General features: G+C 45.6%; 1 protein-coding gene across 2 annotated transcripts in view; it reads right to left on the reverse strand.

Moving 5' to 3' along the window:
- The window catches only part of ERCC4 (ERCC excision repair 4, endonuclease catalytic subunit), a 62,136-nt gene that overhangs the window by 19,977 nt on the left and 23,052 nt on the right, over nt 1-19,107 (reverse strand). For both annotated transcript variants that reach the window (XM_073542888.1, XM_073542889.1), the window contains exons 4-7: nt 17,685-17,892; nt 12,606-12,786; nt 11,238-11,357; nt 2,491-2,601 (exon numbers count right to left, since the gene is read on the reverse strand). In XM_073542888.1, the coding sequence (XP_073398989.1) occupies nt 2,491-2,601; nt 11,238-11,357; nt 12,606-12,786; nt 17,685-17,892 (620 nt within the window). The remainder of the gene's footprint in view (nt 1-2,490; nt 2,602-11,237; nt 11,358-12,605; nt 12,787-17,684; nt 17,893-19,107) is intronic.

The following is a 19,107-nucleotide window of genomic DNA, read 5'->3' on the forward strand; positions in this document are numbered from 1 at the left end:
CTCCTGTAATAAAAACAAAAATAAAAAATAATATTCCTCACCTGTCCACCACACTATCCATGCCTGGGGATGAAGTTTTCAACCTGGACGGTGCCAAAATATGACCATCCAGGCAGAGAACCACTGAGGAATGAGCTGCTGCGAGCGCAGCATCAGTGACCAGCTGTTACATTATTGAAGTCATCAATGCAAAATTTCTCCCAGTGAACTGAGGTGAGCTCATCGCTGCAATGTAAGACTTTTTCCTCATTGTGCTAGCAATGATCTCACAGAGGTCCCAGCAGTTCAGTGGACCAGTTGGGAACGCAGCCTCAGTGACCGAAAGTAATGTCGATAACGTCACCGCTGGTCACTGAGGAATGAGCTGCTGCGAGCAGATGCAAGCTGGAGCTGAGAGGAACCTGCAGATGTGGCAGGTATAATTACACACAGCACTGTAGTGAAATCAGGAGAGCAGACAGCAGCCATCACACATCCCCACTGGTAACTTCCACTTCATGTAGAATAAGCTCTGGAGGCAGAGATATCTTCCCGGCAGCGTCATCGCCATAGCCTGGAAGAGGTCATTTAGATAAAGTGAAAAGATGATTTATCAACAATAAGGCATCTGATATGAGGCATACAGGTACGACTTATAACGGGACTTATAAGCAGTCTAAAACCTGTATGCCCATAATTATAGTTTATATAAGATTCTAAAAAGTCTGAGCTGTAGTTCTTGTGGTTTTTTTTTGCAATTACTCTGAGCTTTGCACAGTTTGACCTTGGGGTGAATTTGCTGGCATATCCACTCCTGGGAAGATTATCAACTGTCTTGAATGTTTTATACTTGTGAATAATCTTTCTCACTGTAGAATTATGAGCTCCAAATTGTTTGGAAATGGCCTTATAACCCTATCTAGACTGATGGTCAGCAACAATTGCTTCTCCGAGATATTCGCTGATGTCTTTGTCATGGTGATAAGCCGAATGCCTTCTCAACGTCACCCCACTCACCATGGTCACCATGCGGCATCTCCTAGCATCAGGTCGGTTCGCTGAGGTGTATTTCCTGCTGTACTCCTGTGCACTGGTACTAAAGCATGGTGGTTCCATCTGGCCTTAGGGTGGCATGGCCTGTCTCTGCAGGAATTTAACTCTGCTGGGTCCTGCAGAGATCTGGCTCCCCGGCCTATGCCAAGCGAGCAGACTCTATAGAAGGCAGCTCTTCCCACCACTCCTTGCCCTAACATGTGGTTCCTACCCAGTTTGTTCATATGTATGCCATCTTCTGTATTTCGCTGCCTGTTGCCGACCTAGTTAGTAGTCTTGTCCTGCTTGACCTCTGCACTCCTGAACTCGGTCCGTCTGACCATGTTTAGTCATTGCCTTTCTGTACCACGTATGCGTGCCATTGACCCTCCAGTCAGGTGCCGCAGACCTGGGGAGTGCCCTAGAGTGGACACCTGGTGAGTAACTGCAGCCAAGCCTAACCTCACCCCCCTTGAGGCCCTAGCAAAAAGCAGGTAGTCACTTAGTTATGCCTCTCCTGGGTAATTCCGGCCCGTGGTGCAGTGGGTCCATACCCACCAGCATTGCAGTCTTACCTGGGATTAGCAACAGGCAATTTTCTGATGTCAGGTTCACATTAATTCCAAGGGAGTACTTAATTTTTCACACACTGCTTCCGCATTTAGGCCAAGGTTTTGTCAAATAAATGACAGGCATAATTTTGGTACAATATCCCGTTCGATCGAGGCTTTTACCTAAGTTAAGTTTCACCTTTTTGTCTGATCACGCATGGTTCTGGATAATATAAACTAGAGTGAGACATCTTGGTTCAGAATTGGAGACCAGCAAATGAATGTGGTAAGGATTGTGACATTTGTTTTGTTTTGTTTTTTTCTTTTCCACTTGAAAAAGGAGCTGCTACGGTGCTGAAACGCGATGTGAATTAAAAGCCTTTTGCTCATTATCTTTTCTAGAGAATTGACTTACTTCAGCAGTACAGTCCACCTACATGTTTAACCAACTGGATCCAATATGTCCTGGAGGATTCATCCACGTGCCACGGAGCAGAAGCAGCTATTTTTCTTCATGCCTACATAGACGTTGTGTCTGTCACAACACCACCAGGTGAACAAAGCCAGTACTCTCCTACTCTCCCTCCACCCAGTATCACCCTATGGTGTGCTCTGTTTCCCACTCCTAAATTTACACAAGGATTGTGAAGTGTAAGCAATAGGTGTTTCCTGTAGTACTGAGGAACACAAGGGGAATAACATGGCAAGAAAAAACCCAATTAAATATATAAGGCCACATTCACACCTAAAATAGAGTGCAGTGGAGATTACTGCAATCCATACAGATTAGAAATAGTGTTGCAGACTTTAATATTTGCGGCATGACCTACATCTTGTCGGCTTCTTCCAGATTTGTCAAGTATCTCACCAATTCCAAGGTAAGAGCACATAAAATTAAACAATCAGATTTTGCATACATCGATCTTACCTGGCCCACCTAGAGCATCACTGTTCTTGTTCTCTTCTTCAATCTCTTTCAGAACGTCACTCAAAGCTTCCCACTTGGGGTTGCTCTCTAGCACCAGCTCTCGCTTTCCATCTGATGAAATAAATTAGAAAATAAAAGGATAAGTGAGACCAAACAAGTCATTTATGTTTTGTACCAAAAAGTATGTGTTCTAATGGGTAAGAAAACAGTTCAGTAAACACTTAACTTTTTATTTTAGAAATCGGCGCTTTCTCCCAGCTTCCTTTTCTGTTGGGTACATGACAGAAGCAGCCAACCAATTGCCACTGACTGGCTGCAGCGGTCACAAGTCGTCTGAGCCAGAAGAAAGTTCTAGTAGACCGTCTCTTTTGGATTAGATAAAACATCACCACTGCGAGCAATCAATGGGCACTGATTGACTGCAGAAGTCACATGACTGCCCCCAATGAAAGAGAAAATGAGACCAGAGAGGGTCAGAGGCATCGGTGAGCAGAACAGGTGGGAGTAAAGTAGTTATGATTTTTTTTTTTTTTTTTTTTTTAATTTTACAGTATTGGCAGCTGTTCTTAAAAATTGGAAAACCCTTTCAAACAGCTTGCGGACTGACCAACGTGTTAAAATATTGTGCTGGTTTACAGATAATATTCCAATAATGTTTTAGAACATCAATGCTGCAGCTGTACACTTGCATAACTGACTGACACAGCCGGACACCCTGCAGAGAAGGTTTTCTACCATCTGTGCCTTCACAAATGCTGTATATACAAGGTTAAAGAGAACCAGTCATCAGGGTTATACATATTAAACTAAAGCATTGTCACAATGGCGCTGGTATACTTATTTAATACATACTTTCAGCGAAGAAATCCGTGCCCTTGTTTTAATAAAATCATTATTAGAAAGTTTTGGTCTCCGTGCATTGGGGCAGGACTGTGGGTAGGGTCTTCGGCCTTGCCATGGACCGTCTGCTGTCTATCTTCTTCCTTATTTAAATTACCACTACTTCGCCGAGATCTCAATCTCAAAGACTGCCAGAAGATCAATCTGCGCATGCGCAGTTACCGACACAATTTTATTGAAGCTCATCAATAGATTAATTTGCACAAGTGCCGCTTGCGACTACGGTGGCGCAGAATTTAAATAAGAGAATAGACACCAGAGGGGCCATGGCAGAGCCAAAGACCCTACTCACAGCCCTGCCTCGATGCATAGAGACCAAAACGTCTAATTATTACGATTATATAAAAACCAAGCTACATATTTCTACACTAAAATATATATTAAATCAGTATACCGGTGCCATCATGGCAATGCCTTTAACTTAATATGTATAACCCTGATGACAGGTTCTTATCAAAGCTCTGTGTAAATAGTTTAGGAAGCAATAACAGCGATTTCTCCTCCTGTCCTAGTGATCATGTGAACGCTGGGTGCCAAGAGGAAGCAGGAGCTGCCTGGTCTTAGCAGACCCCAATCACCTCTGCAGGTGGTGCACAGAATAATATGGCAGCCCAAGTTAAAGAGGAAATTAGCAACAATAAAAATGTATTTAAATGTTGAAATAGGGATTTTTGTGTACTCATCGTAAAATCCTTTTCTCCGAGCCAATCATTGGGGGACACAGACAGTGGGTGTTATGCTGCTGGCCACTAGGAGGACACTAAGTAAACCAGAAAAAAAAGTTAGCTCCTCCCCTGCAGTATAGACCCTCTCGCTGGCTGAGATTTCTCCAGTTCGGTGAAAAAAGCAGTAGGAGCATAAACAGTCAACAATAACCATAATTATGTCAAAATCTAAGAATGCTACAGTGAGCCATTAGGCTAAACAGGGTGGGTGCTGTGTCCCCCAATGATTGGCTCGGAGAAAAAGATTTTACGGTGAGTACACAGAAATCCCTATTTCTCCTACGCCTCATTGGGGGGATACAGAGACAGTGGGACGTCCTAAAGCAGTCGCTTAGTGGGGAGCATACGTCTGCTAATACCCCATGTACCACTGAGTCAACACTGAGGTACTGCCGATTGCAGGCTGCGTCTGCCGAGAGCTGCATCCGCAGAGGCATGAGAATGAATTTGGTAATGTCTTGTAAAAGTAAGCAGACTGGACCAAGTCGCAGCCCTGCAGACCTGTTCTGCCGACACCTGGTGCCGAATGGCCCACGAGGCACCCACTGAGCGGGTAGAGCACACCTTAATCCCTGCTAGGACAGGCACGTTCCTGACACGGTAGGATTCCTGAATCACCAAGCGAATCCACCTGGCTAGCGTTGCTTTTGAAGCGGCTAAACCCTTCCTCTGCCCCTCTGGAAGCATGAACAGGGCATCTGACTTGCGGAAGTGAGCCGTCCGCGAGATGTACTGTCTTCAGAGCCCTAACCAGATCCAGGGTGTGGAGGGCCTTCTCAATGCGATGGACTGGCGCCGGACAAAAGGAAGGCAAAACAATTTCTTCGTTGAGATGGAAAGAGGAGACGACCTTGGGCAGGAAGGAAGGGGACATCCTGAGAACTATCTTGATCTGATGAAAATTCAGGAATGGAGAACGGCAGGACAGGGCTGCCAATTCCGAAACTCGTCTGATTGATGTAATTGCCACTAGAAAGACCACCTTCCAAGAGAGGACGGTCAGTGACACATCCTGCAGTGGTTCGAAAGGAGCCTCCTGTAAGGCCCCGAGAACCAGGTTAAGGTCCCATGATTCCAATGGCCTTCTATAAGGAGGCGCCACATGGGAAACTCCCTGAATGAACGTCTTGACCTGAAGTTTGGTGGCAATTTTGCGTTGGAAAGGCACTGACAAGGCCGAAATTTGGCCCTTTGAACGAGTTAAGCGCGAGGCCTGATTTTAATCCGGATTGAAGGAATTCCAATATGGCCGGAATGGAAAACACCAGAGGGGATCGACCATGATCCTTGCACCACGAAAAGAAGGTTTTCCAGGTGCGGTGATAGATGCATATGGACACAGGCTTCCTAGCACTAATCATGGTGGAAATCACGTCGTGAGAGAACCCAGCCTGTGCTAAAATCCAGGATTCAATGGCCACGCCGTCAAACACAGGGCCCCGGAGTTCTGGGGTAAATCGGGCCCTGTGAGAGAAGATCCATGCGATCTGGAAGTCGCCAGGGGACGTCGGCGACTAGTTGTATTAGTTCTGCATACCATGCTCGGCGAGGCCAATCTGGCGCGACTAGGATCACTGGAACTCCCTCCGCTCTGATCTTCTTGATGACCCTCGGAAGCAAGGGAAGAGGAGGGAAGATGTACGGGAGCCGGAATCGGTGGCATGGCAGAACTAGGGCGTCCGCTCAGATGGCGCATTGATCGCGCGATCGTGCAATGAACCGAGGAACCTTGTTGTTTAGTCTTGAGGCCATGAGAGCAACATCCGGAGACCCCCAATGATGACAATCTGCTGAAAGAATTCCGGATGAAGAGATCACTCTCCCAAGGCAATGCCTTGGCGACTGAGAAAATCTGCCGCCCAATTTTCTATGCCCGGGATGTGGATTGCTGAGATGGGCAAATGGTTGGTCTCTGCCCAATGGAGGATGTGACTCACTTTGTCCATGGCCATCCTGCTCCGGGTACCTCCCTGGCGGTTGATATATGCTACAGCCGTGGCGTTGTCGGATTGGATCCTGATGGGGTGACCTGCGAGGAGATGGTGGAAACTCCGTAGAGCTGATCTGATCACTCGTATCTCCAAAATGTTGATGGGGAGACGTGACTCTCGGGTTGACCAACGACCCTGTGCCGTGTGGTGACCAGAGACCGCACCCCAGCCGAGAAGACTAGTGTCGGTGGTTACTACCAACCATCTTACTGGGAGAAAAGACCTCCCTTGATTCAGGGAGGACCTCAGTGTCCACCACCTGAGGGCTTGTCTGACCCACAGGGACAGAAGGATCTGACGGTCCAGGGAGAAAGGGTTTTTTGTCCCAAGCTAACAGCAACGCATGTTGTAAGGGACAGAGATGGAACTGTGCAAATGGAACTGCTTCCATTGCAGCCACCATCTTTCCGAGAACTCTCATGCTGAAAGAAATTGAGTGAGAAACTGAACGGGAAAGAGTCCGCGCTGCCTGTTGTAAGGCTTGGGTCTTTTCTGGAGGGAGAATGACCAACCCGCGGGAAGCGTCCAAGATCAATCCTAAAAAGGAAATCTGCTGAGCTGGTTTTGGGAAAGACTTTTCGAAGTTTATCTTCCACCCCAGGCGAGAAAGTGTATTTACTGTTATATCCACAGATTCCTCGCAGGCTGGAAGGGACAGACCCTTGATGAGCAGGTCGCCCAGATACGGTAACACCACTACTCCCCAAGAATGGAGAATGGCCATGACAGCCGCCATGACCTTGGTAAAGACCCTGGGGGCAGTGGCGAGTCCGAAGTGCAAGACAACGAACTGGAAGTGTTCTTTGTGAATTGCAAAACGCAGGAACTGCGGGTGGGACAGGCAGATCGGAATGTGAAGGTAAGCGTCCTTGATGTCGATGGATGCTAGGAACTCTCCTTTTTCCATGGAAGCGACAACTGATCGGACAGATTCCATTCGGGAACGCCATACCTTGACAAACTGATTTAACAGTTTGAGATCCAGAATGGGTCGCATCGTCTCGTCCTTCTTTGGAACCACAAAAAGGTTTGAATAAAATCCCTTGAACCCTTCGTGATGAGGGACCGGAATGATGACTCCATTCCTTAGCAGAGCCTGAAGGAAGACTCTTGTCTTTTTCTTGGGGGGAGAGAAAAGGAAAAACCGAGTTGGAGGGGGAGAAGAAAATTCTATCTTGTAACCGGAGGACACCAGCTCCCTGACCCACTTCTTGTGGACGACCGCGAGTCAGGTGTGGCTGAAGGAAAGAAGGCGACCGCCTACTTTGCCGGTGTCCGCTGGATACCGCAACAAGTCATTGGGTAGATCTATGAGATCTGGCTCCCCTAGATCCAGAAGCCCTAGGCCTGGGTTTCCAAGAGCGGTTAGGTCTGTATGAGACCTGGGAGCCTCTGTCTCCGCGCGGGGACCGACCTGATCTGGAAGAGAAGGTAGAGGAGGACCAACCGGAATTGTTGCTAAAAGATCGAAAAACGTGTCGGCTGTTGGTTGCGAAACGGCCGAACAGCCTATTGTTGAGGAAGGAATTTACTTTTCCCCCCGGTAGTATCAGAAATGAGCTGGTCCAGTTTCTCTCCAAAAAGACGACCCGTTTGAAAGTCAACGATCTTTTAGATGTGGCATCCGCCCGCCAGTCGCGGAGCCATAGGGCTTCTTTTAATGGAGATCGCATTAGCGGCAGTTTGAGCAGCGCAATTGGCGGCATCAAAAGAAGCGTCCACTACAAAGTCCGCTGCGTGAATTATCTGCCTGGCGACAGTGGATGCCTCCGGAGGATAATTGGTGCCCTGGAAGGAAGTAATCAAGACTTCTGCCCAAGCGGCCATTGCCTTAGTGACCCAAATTATCGTGAAAAATGGAAAAAGCGCTGCTCCTAAAGCTTCAAAAACTGAACGGGAAAGGTAGTCAATTTGACAACCGGAGGGGTTTCTGACTGAGGAACCCTCAGAAACGGATAGGAGCGTTTTAGAAGCAAGACGCGATACAGGAGGGTCCACCGGAGGGGACTGTAACCAATCCTTCATTAGGTCTGGATCAAAAGGGTATTTAGCCTGAGTAGACTTTGCTCCGTGAACCGCTTATGCGGACGATCCCTGTGTTTCTGGACAATTTCCTTAAACTCCGGATGGCTGTTAAATAACCTGCGCACATGCTTGGTTTTCTTAAATGAGATAGGGTGTGCTGGAGTGGGAATATTTTCCTCATCCAACTTCAGAATCCTTTTGACTGATTCTATAAGAGAATCAAGCGACTCTTGATCAGTTGGGGGATTCTGAGGGGCTCACGTGTCAGATTCGAATTCAGAGTCGTGCTCACTGTGAACCTCAGGAGAGGGAGAGCGAGAGACAGGAGTCGCCGATGCTGAGGCGCGAACAGGACTAGGGGACGCTTTCTAGAGATCCGACCATCCCTTGAATGAGTACGGCCCCTGCTGGCGGACGGTTCCCGGCCGACGCCAGAGACCTCTTCGGGAGGTAAGGACGCTTTCTGACTTAAAGAGTCCTCCAGGAGGGAGAATATAGCCTGGGTAAGAGACTCCACTCACTGTGACAGGGACACAGCCCACTCAGGGGTACTAAACGCATGAGGCCCGTCAGCAGCGGCAGCGAGGGGCGATTGAGCGCAGGCAGGGTCGCAGACCGTGCATAATGGATTAAGTCTGTGCACTGTGTAAGGCAGACTTGCAAGTGGTACACACGGTAAAAAACGCAGTTTGCTTCTTAGCAGCCTGTTTAGCCTCCTTAGATTGAGACATAGCGCTCCTGAAAGGGTTAACGGCAGAGTGTCTGCAGCTGCAGGGAATGTGCCGGGAAGGGGTTAAGCTTTACTCTGAGGGCAGATGCAGCTTACCCACGGTCCTGTGCTGTGTCCCCGTGGGGAGGAATAGCGCTGGCCCTGTGGTGTCACCGGTATCCAGCAGAGTGCCACCTCACAGCTCGTGTCCAGAGTAGGCTGAGGTAAAAAGACATGGCACCCGAGATTAGAATTGCGCGTCTCATAAGGAATGAGAGGCGCCAAGAGGAGGGGGGGCAGCGACGTTAGCGCGGGCGGCGCTATTCATATTGCGGCCTAGTAGGCAGGAAAAGCCGGGGACTAAATTTTTGGCCTACCCGCAGTAAGCGCCGGGGAGGAGGTGGCGCTAGCGTGGGCAGCGCCATTCAAATTGCGGCCTAGTAGGACGAAAAAGCCGGGGACTAAATTTTTGGCCTACCCGAGCGCAGGGGAAAAAGGCCGCGATGGGGTGCCGATGCACCGCCACTGACGCTAAGTCAGCGCTTCTCCCAGGGGCCAGGACCCGACCCCATACCTCCACTCCAGTGCTCGGCAGGCCGCGCTGTCCGAGGCCATCCATGCAGGTCTTCTCATCCTCCTGGGCTGATGTAGCAGAGCTGGAGGAGTTCTTAAAGGGGTATGCTCAATCGATCCTCCTTATGGCAGGGGGATGGAGAGCTATGGGGCCGATTCAGGGCATTCGGAAGCGCTGTTCCAGTCTTCTCCATTGCACTCCATGCGCCTGTCCTCGTAACCGTGGATTACCGAGACAGTAAGGATCATCGCCATAGGAATCAGCCCCAATCATCGCAGGAAAGTGTACGGGGAGGTATACTCCGCGTGCTTGCCTGTTGTTGGTTCGGGGGGAGAGCGGCCCGTAGAAAGGAACCGTCGCCCCCTTCACTCCGTTAATTAAAAAATAAAAATTTACAGAAAAATCAAAAATCAAATAAAAACGGTGGGGTCTGAAACCAGACCCAAGTGCCTCCTATAGACACTAAGCAAGAACTGGAGAAATCTCAGCCAGCGAGAGAGTGTATACTGCAGGGGAGGAGCTAACTTTTTTTCTAGTTTGCTTAGTGTCCTCCTAGTGGCCAGCAGCATAACACCCACTGTCTGTTCTGCAGACTGTGACCTGCGGGATCGCTCTAACGTTTGCTGGGTGATCCGGAAGTCACAACACAATGCAAGTCTATGAGAGTCGTAGGTAGTGTCCCTTTGAATAGGGTCCACACGCCAAGCCCGAATCTTTCCCTGCACTTGATTGATGATTTAATCAGCCATCAAGTGCCTCTAACAGCCGTTGGTGGAGTGGAGCTCCGACGTTGGCTGTCAACCAACTAAAATCCACTGTCGATCACAGATATTTAACGCGCGGCAGCGGGGAGATGATCGTTCCTCCTACCCATCGGCATGCCAGTCATGTCATCTCGGGGCGCTGGTGGATTGTCATGACGGCTGGGTGTCTGCTGATGACCCCTGTGCCTGTCAATACGATCCTTCTGTGAATGCCGGCCTGCTGAAACCCTGCTAGTAGACTTGAAGCTGCGATCATCTGAAGGGGACTATTGAAGACCGTAAAAAAATAAAAAGTTTAAAAAGAAAAAAAATAAATAAAAAACTTCAAATCACCCCCTTTTGACCCATTAAAAAAAAATAAAAAAATAAAAACATTACACAATTAGAATACTTAATCCGATCGGTAAACGGTTTGACGAGAAAAAAAAAATCAAATGCCAGAATTACGTTTTTTTGGCTGCTGGAACACTGCAATAAAATGGAATAAGAGTCGATCAGACCATTGTATCTACCCCAAAATTGTATCAATAAAAACATCAGCTCAGGGCACAAAAAATAAGCCCTCACACAGCCCCAGATCCTGAAAACATTAGATGTCTCGGAAAATGGCTACAAAAACAAAAAAACATTTTTACCATCTAAATAAAAAAAATAAACTATACAAGTTTGGAATCTGCGTACTCGTACTTACCTGTGGAGTCATAGTACCAGGTCAGTTTTACCGTACAGTGATCATGGTAAATAAAAAAAATCAAAACTATTGTCGAATTGCACTTTTTTTTTGCAATTTCAAAGCACTTGGAATTTTTTTTCCTCGTTTTTCAGTACACTATATGGTAAAAATAAATTGTGTCATTCAAAAGTACAACTCGTCCCACAAAAAAAGCCCTCATACTATGCTATATTGATGAAGAAAAAAAAAAAAAAAAGTTATGGCTCTTGAAAGAAGGGGAGGAAAAAAACAAAAACTGAAAATAACAGCAGTGAAGGGGTTACAGAACAGAGAAAAATTTGCATTTGAAAAGAACACAGAAGAATTGTAAGATGTTTGTTTCTTACCCTGTTTCTCATTTGTTTCAGCAGTTTTACATTTTTTGGTAGATTTTAAGTCAGGAACTCTATAGACTCGGCCCCGGGCATGAACAAACATGGAAGTACTCGAGTCGAGAAACAGCCAGCCTTAAAGGGAAGCAAAAAACACACATCTGAATGTCATCATATAAAGCGCATAAAGGCAACTAATAAATATACAGATATTCTTTAAAAAGCAAACCTGACAAGCTTCTAAAAGATAAGCAAGTTGAATACGTGATAACCGCCAAAGTGTTGCTCTAGCAGGGAAAAATCATGTTTTGAAGCTCAGTATCTGTGTGTCTGGATGTGCTTGGGGCCTCGCGATGCACTAATAGCTCCTCAGCATCACGTTGTATTCCCTGCCATGGAACCAGATGAGAGTGGCGCTACGCAGGAAATACAGCGTGAGGCTGAGGACCTGGAAGTGAATTATCATGCTGCAAAACACTTATGTACTGAACTTCAAAACACAAATTTTCGCTAACATTTCTGTTCATGTGCTGATTATGCATTGCACACATTACATTTTCTTAAAGCACCACTCCAATGTTTTTTATTTTTATTTTACAGCAACGCTGGAGTGGTCCTTTAAATGTAAATTCTCTGCCCCGTCTCATACTCAGCTGGCGCTGCCTTCATCGTTTTCCAGCATCGCTCCAATCGGTCTCCGGTGAAAAGTGACCTAGGTTCCAGTGTTTCATGGAGCGGCGCAGACATCACATTTCAATACAATTCTATGACAGCTTTGGTCTGGCTCTCAGAAACATACATTAAGAGATTGTGATCTAGCTTCTGATTTCCGGCTAGTCAGATGCTGCGCTCGCAACATTGGCGTCAAGAGACCGGCGTGGCGCCGAAAAACAGTGAAGATGCCGGATCGCAAGTATATGACTGGGCAGGGTCGTGGAGTCGGAGTCATGGAAATAGAGGAATCAGAGGTTTGGCTTACTGACTTCTACAGCCCTGTGACAGGGGCAAGGGAACTTACATTTAAAGCGCCACTCCAGCACTGGAAAAAACCCCTGCTGAAGTGGTGCTTTAAATAATGTTTACTGCTACTCTAAATTCCTGATGTGTTGCCATTGTTGTATATAATTCAGTATTGCTTACTTTCAGATGATAGGAATCTGTCCTGGCCGTCTGATTGACAAACAGATGCAGGACAGTTAGTTTATTTTTGTAACGAGCCAGACACCTATGTGACCATCAGATGACAGAGAAGCAAACAACACATAATCATGTACAATGAAAGTGAGCAGACCTCTTGAAAACAGTGATGAATTGATGCAAAAAAAAAAAAAAGTGATGTCCCGAAACCGTAATACCCAATAACTGTCTAATATGAGAATGCACCTGAATTTTGTCCGAATGCTTTTTCACTGGCTCTCATCGACTCCAATAGGTTCAGAAAAGTCACACAGTCGTACTGGGAGAGGTACTGTAACAGCGTGCGAAGGATTTTTAAATCTTGAACCAAAGATTTTGTTTTGGCTCCAAGTTGATGCCACAGGGGATCCAGGTAATGACGTATTGTCTAGAGCAGAATAAAACAAAACCACATGCATTAATGCTCTATAACGTTTAGCCCTTACACTGCACACTTTTTGGCCTGGATTCATCAAGACTAGCGTTTTGCACATCAGCCTTGATGAACAGGGCACTGTAGTAGGATATTCTGTAGCATAAATTATGATGAATATGTCAGCAATCCTTGAACACTCTCCTGGTTATTTGTATTATTTAACGGCCTCCGGCTTGATCTCGAGCCATGGTGACTTGAAGGATGAACGCTCTATAGGAAGATCGATCTTGTGCAAGCCTACATAAGTCCAAAAGGATCTTCTCAGCCATTATCTTGATTCTATCAAGACATCGAGTTGCTGGTCGTTCTCTTCGCCTTGTTCCTTTCTATTCTTCCGACCATGATGTCCCTTCACTGATTGCTCTCTTCGTGCCATGTGTCCAAATTAGGCAAGTCGTAGCTTGGTGATCCTTGCTTCGAGTGACATGTCTGGCTTGATTTGTTCCAAAATTGGTTTGTTCTTCTTGCCATCCATGCTATTGATGACATCCATCTCCAGTACCACATTTTGAAGGCGTTGATTCTTCTCCTTCTTTCCTGTTTCTTTAACTTTCTGGTTAAACCCGCCTCAATTTTCAAAATGTTGTTGGAGCTGGCAGAGGCTGGCCAAAATGCTAAAAAGTTGCGAACTTTTTGAGCAATACATAGTTGTATTCAAATTCTGACGATAACCAATTATATCTTCTGGAGAATGGGGGGCTCCCTTACTTCCCCCAACAGGTGATGTCAAGGATCAGGCACTATGATCCTCTTGTTTTCAGGAGAGATGAGTCTCTGACAGGTGTCTGGCAGCTCCTTACTTTCAAAACTCATGTATGCCTTCAGTTAGCCATGGTGTTTAGGCGTGCAATAAAATAGTCCATTTCTCCCCTGCCACTTTTTTTTTGTAATACTTCACCACCTGTATATGACACTCTTATTGGTCATTTTTTGTTTGCCGTTTTGTGTCTGAAGGTCTATTACAATGAAGGAGAGGTGTAACCTTTGTCATGCCGGCCATTGCCATTACACAGCTGATGGAAAAATAACTCTTGGCCAATCAACCACTATTAACATGTACCGTCACCCAAAATATTCCCCACAAATAGCAACAGGATTTTTATGAAATGGCCTTCATGTATAATAGAGTTTGTAAGAATTGTTTCACAGGATCTGGAGCATTGACCATATCAGTAATCTGCGGCTGCTGGACGAGAACAGCAAGAACTGCCTATTATCTCCCGCTACTCTTCTTTTGATTAGCCGGCCTGGTGTGAAGTCAGATGTATGTTATGCCAAATGATGACAAGATGCCACAAGGATCATCCAAATGAAAAATTGATGGTCAGTACTCCCTTATGCGTATGGAGCAAAAATATATTTTCTACTCTGGTGAGTGCAGTTGATAAATTTTCCGTTTGCGACTTTATTTGGACCAGTGGATTCTGGTCATTTTAGTGGACTGTGTCACTTACAATTGAGTGTGCGCTGTGGATGTATTTTCTGCTTTACAGCCACAAAGAATGCCAAGCCAGGCCGGCTTATCTAAAGAATAATAGCGGGTATCATCAGTTAAGAGCCACAGATTGCTTACATGGCCAATGGATTAGGTCATACAAATTGATTTGCACCAACTTTAGTAGTAACTGATCTAACGAGTGTTGAGAACAACCTATTGCATTTTTCACAACAGATATGAATATGTACACAATTATTTGAATGGTTAAAAGATTCACTTCAGGGAGACTTGTAATGCACAAATACCTTCCTCATATTGCTAAAGATACCAATGTCAGGGCTGTGGAGTCTGGGTCGCAGATGTAGGGTTCTGGACCGATCCCTTGATTATGGATGGGCCCTCTTGAATGGCCAAAGTGTAGGTGGAATTCTGTGATCCTTGGTTGATGTATCAACCTTAGTTGACCATTTTCTTTAGTACATCATCCTTCTTCCCTTATCCATATTGGGTGACTATGTCATCTGGGATACGCTTATTACTTATGTAATTAGGTCTTGTTAATTAGGGCACTGTACAATACTATCCGTGGTCATGACGGTATTCTGGGTATGGTCGGGGCTGTTTTTAGCCCCTTGGTTGGGGAGGGGAGGGGAGTGGGAGAGGGGAGAGATAATATCTTTTCTCTTCTCTCTCTTCTTTTCTTTTCCTCCTCCGCTTCCTTCTATTTCTTGGTTTATTGTACTCTTTTCAATTCTGGTTGTGACATTTTTATCCTTGTATCATTATCTTTTTCAATTCTCTTATTCTATGTGTGTGTGCCCCTTCCCTTGTGTATCTGTTATATTGTATTGTCTCATGTTTGTCCATGTGTGCACTGCGCGTTCGGTAGCCCTATATGTTCCCTTGCTCCCTGGTATAGCTTATGGATATATGGTTCATAGTGCCGCACATTGATCTATTTGTGGCACAACCATTGCAGTGTGCCGGTTTTGCGTTTCATGGGAGAGGTCTATGCGTCCCACTGGACGCATGCGCAATAGAACTCTGGTGGTTATTCACCAGCCTCATGAGGATTACATAGCGCATGCGTGGTGGCCATGTTTTCTATGAGACCGGGATGCCGGTCTTTGAATAAGTTCTCTGGATGGAGGGGGCCCTCCCAGGGCACATAAGTGCTTTCACCTGGCCTCAGTAAGGTATTTAAGCAATTTGGACTTTAGCCAGATCACTTCCCCTGATGAAGCCGCACGGGTTGTGGCGACACGCGTAGGGTATGGCTTTGGGTTGAGTACCCACTTGTTGTTATCTCCTTATAGCTTTGCCACTTATTGTGCTTAGTGGGGCGTTTGGGTCACTTGGTGGTGGACTCTGGCCATTTTTCTATGTGGCCTATTGTGGCCCATATGCTATATAATGGAGATTGTATATGATTGTGTGGACTGAATTACTTCTTGCAGTCACCACGTTATATTGGGATTATGTGGTCCTCATGAGCCTAGCTTAAAGGTGGTTGCTGAGATACGTCTCTCATGGTTTGATTGTATATGCATTATTATATCAGCTATATATGTTATACATGTTATATTCAACCATTATATCATTGTGGGTTGCTCATCATGTTTTTATTGTGTTTTTAACATTCTTCTTGCATCAATAAACATTTATTTTCATTGAGTCTAGTGTGCGCTTTTCCAGTGGTGCTTTTTTCTTTTCTTATGGGTCGCAGAGTCTGTGTCCAATTTGGTGGAGTCGGTATAAAATGGACCGACAAACTCCTAAAATATATAGTAAATTGGGTACAGTAGTGTAAGGCAGGATGGGCTGTAAATGTCTTCATCAAAATTTGGGAAAGTTATCAAATGTCCTATAAATGTACATCATATGTAGTGTCCGCAAAAACTCTTACCGTTTCTCTTATTCATTCTCGTCTCGACTATTGTAACTCTCTTCTAATCGGTCTCCCTCTTACCAAACTCTCCCCCCTCCAATCTGTCTTGAATGCTGCAGCCAGGATCATATTCCTCGCCAATCGTTACACTGATGCCTCTACCTTGTGCCAGTCATTACACTGGCTACCCATCCACTCCAGAATCCAGTACAAACTTATTACCCTCACCCACAAAGCTCTCCATGGCTCAGCACCACCCTACATCTCCTCCCTTGTTTCAGTATACCATCCTACCCGCGCCCTCCGTTCTGTTGATGACCTGAGGTTAGCATCCTCAATAATCAGAACCTCCCACTCCCATCTCCAAGACTATACACGTGCTGCGCCAATTCTTTGAAATGCAGGTCAATACGATTAGTCCCCAATCCCCACAATTTTAAGCGTGCCCTGAAAACTCATTTATTCAGACTGGCCTATCGCCTCAACACATTAACCTAATCTAGCCCTGTGTGGCACAGCCAAAAGTTTTACCATAACCAGGTTCCCCGCATCATGTTCCCTCATGCTTTATGCATCCATTAGCCCTCTGCGTCTGTACTGTTACACACTGAACATTATGGCTGGTCCATACAATCAGGGCAACTGTTACCACCCACCGTTCGTGTCTCCCTTATTTTTCTCATAGACTGTAAGCTTGCGAGCAGGGCCCTCATTCCTCTTGGTATCTGTTATGATCTATGTGATGATTGTTATGCTGTAATGTCTATTGTCTGTACAAATCCCCTCTGAAATGTAAAGTGTTGCGGAATATGTTGGCGCTATAGAAATAAAATTTATTATTATTATAATAGTGTCCCTGCCTTTCATGAGGGCTCCCACGATGAGCCTGCATCTTTCCTGGCAGATGATGGCTGATTTAATCAGCCATCATGTGAGTAACAGCCAGGGGTGGAGGAATAAAATGCAATAAGAGACAATCAAGACACCGTATTTACACCCAAATGTTATCTGTAAAAACATCAGCTCAGGGCGCAAAAATAAGCCTTCACACAGCCCCACATGCCAAAAAAATGAATTCGTTATGGATCTCGGAAAATGGCAACAAAAGCAATTTTTTATTTTTCAAATATCTGAATTTTTCTTCACCACTTAAATAAAAAAAAAAATTAAAAAAAGCATACTTCTTTGGCGAACTCGTTCCGACGTGGGGAGTCATATTGGCAGTTCAGTTTTACCTTATAGTGAACATGATAAATAAAAACCCCAAAAACCCATTGTATGGCTATATTTACAGAAAAAAAATTAAAAAGTTATGGCTCTTGGAAGAAGGGGAGGAAAAAACAAATGGAAAAATTGTAATGTCATGAAGGTGTTAAAATGCAATTTGTTAGCTGGTCTACTATAGATTATCTGACAATATTGTTCTGCTTTCCTGTAATATCACGGACTGCAAATTAAGTCATATGCAATGAATATATGATTATTATTATACTAGTGCACCCAATTATTATATATGAGAGGTACCTTGTCAAAGGCTCTGCCAATGGCATTCTCCAGGGACAGATCTTCCACCTCGAGCGCGGGATTGTAGCGTTTCAGCTCCCGCAGACAAGCGTTCATTATGTCCAGGATGGATGCTTGTATGGCCAGCATGGCCGAGGTCATTGTAATGTGCAGCTCCACCACTTCAGGCTTCTGCTTCTCCAAAAATGAATTCACAGTCGCGTGAAACCTTCAGAAACAAAAGCGGCATTACTTGTTTTTGAATGCGCAACATTACCTGAGGCTACAGAAGACAAACGGTGCAACTTTTTTTAATCAATGAAATTAAATAGCAAAAAATGATTTTTAGCCCAAAACACAAGCATTTAAGTAAAAAAAAAACAAAAAAAAACACATCTAGTATTTCTAGAGTAAGGTATCAATATGTGCCAAATCAAGGGGCAGTCACTTTAGTCTCTAGAGAACACGATTTGGCCTTTTAGGCTGCTTTCACACATCCGGTGGTTTTGTTCCGGCGGCGTGCGGTGGAAAGCCGGACCGCCGGATCAGGCCTGCAGCGGTGACACCGGATGCAGATGCGGCACCTGATCCGGCTTGGAAAGCATTTAAAGGAGCCACACCGGGGATGAGAGAGGCGGCGGTATGCGGGGGGGAGAGAGAGATACGCGCGCGCGTCGGGCACTTGTGGGTTAAACCTCACAGTGTCCGCGCATACGCTGTAGAAAAAGCCGTTCCGGCGCTGCAAAAAAAGTTGCAGGCAACGTTTTTTGGTGACGCCGGACGGCGCAGGTTTGCCGTTTCCGACTTAAAACGGAGGCGTCGCATGTCCTTCCGACACGATGCGGCGATTATTAAATTCTATGTGCCAAAACCGGATCCAATTCCGGATCCGGTTTTCACACTTTTCGCCGCATCGTGCCGGATTCAAAAAGCCGGATGTGTGAAAGCAGCCTTAGAAAGAAAACAACCCCCATAAGACAATGCAGCCGGTTATCCGGCAGCTTCACGGACGACCACAGATCACATTGTGGCATCAGTGATGCTTCATGTATCAATCACAGATTCTGGGATTTGTTTGATGTGGACTGACATGATCTGGCACATTCTGCTGGATGAAAGATGAAGAGAGCGGATTTGCGCATGATCGACCTCGGCTCCTGTTTTCGGGATATAGTTGGGGGGTCCCAGTGGTCATTAAGTTCTTCCCTAGTAATATTTTATATCTATATATCTTTTATGCTACCCATTTTTCACTGGTTATTCTGCCCATGATACAATCCTTATATCGACATTTCACAGAGCGATGTGGCATTACCTTGACTTGCAGAACACACAAATTATTCATTTCCAAACAGATTATTACTCTTTTTGCTACTTCAAAGTGGAACATTAATCCCTTTGTGAACAGCAGCCAGATCCGAGCTTGTCTGCAACCTTTCATTCT

Source organism: Dendrobates tinctorius, unplaced genomic scaffold, assembly GCF_039654945.1.
Source record: "Dendrobates tinctorius isolate UK_male_01 unplaced genomic scaffold, ASM3965494v1 ptg000129l, whole genome shotgun sequence".
Lineage (NCBI taxonomy): Eukaryota > Metazoa > Chordata > Amphibia > Anura > Dendrobatidae > Dendrobates > Dendrobates tinctorius.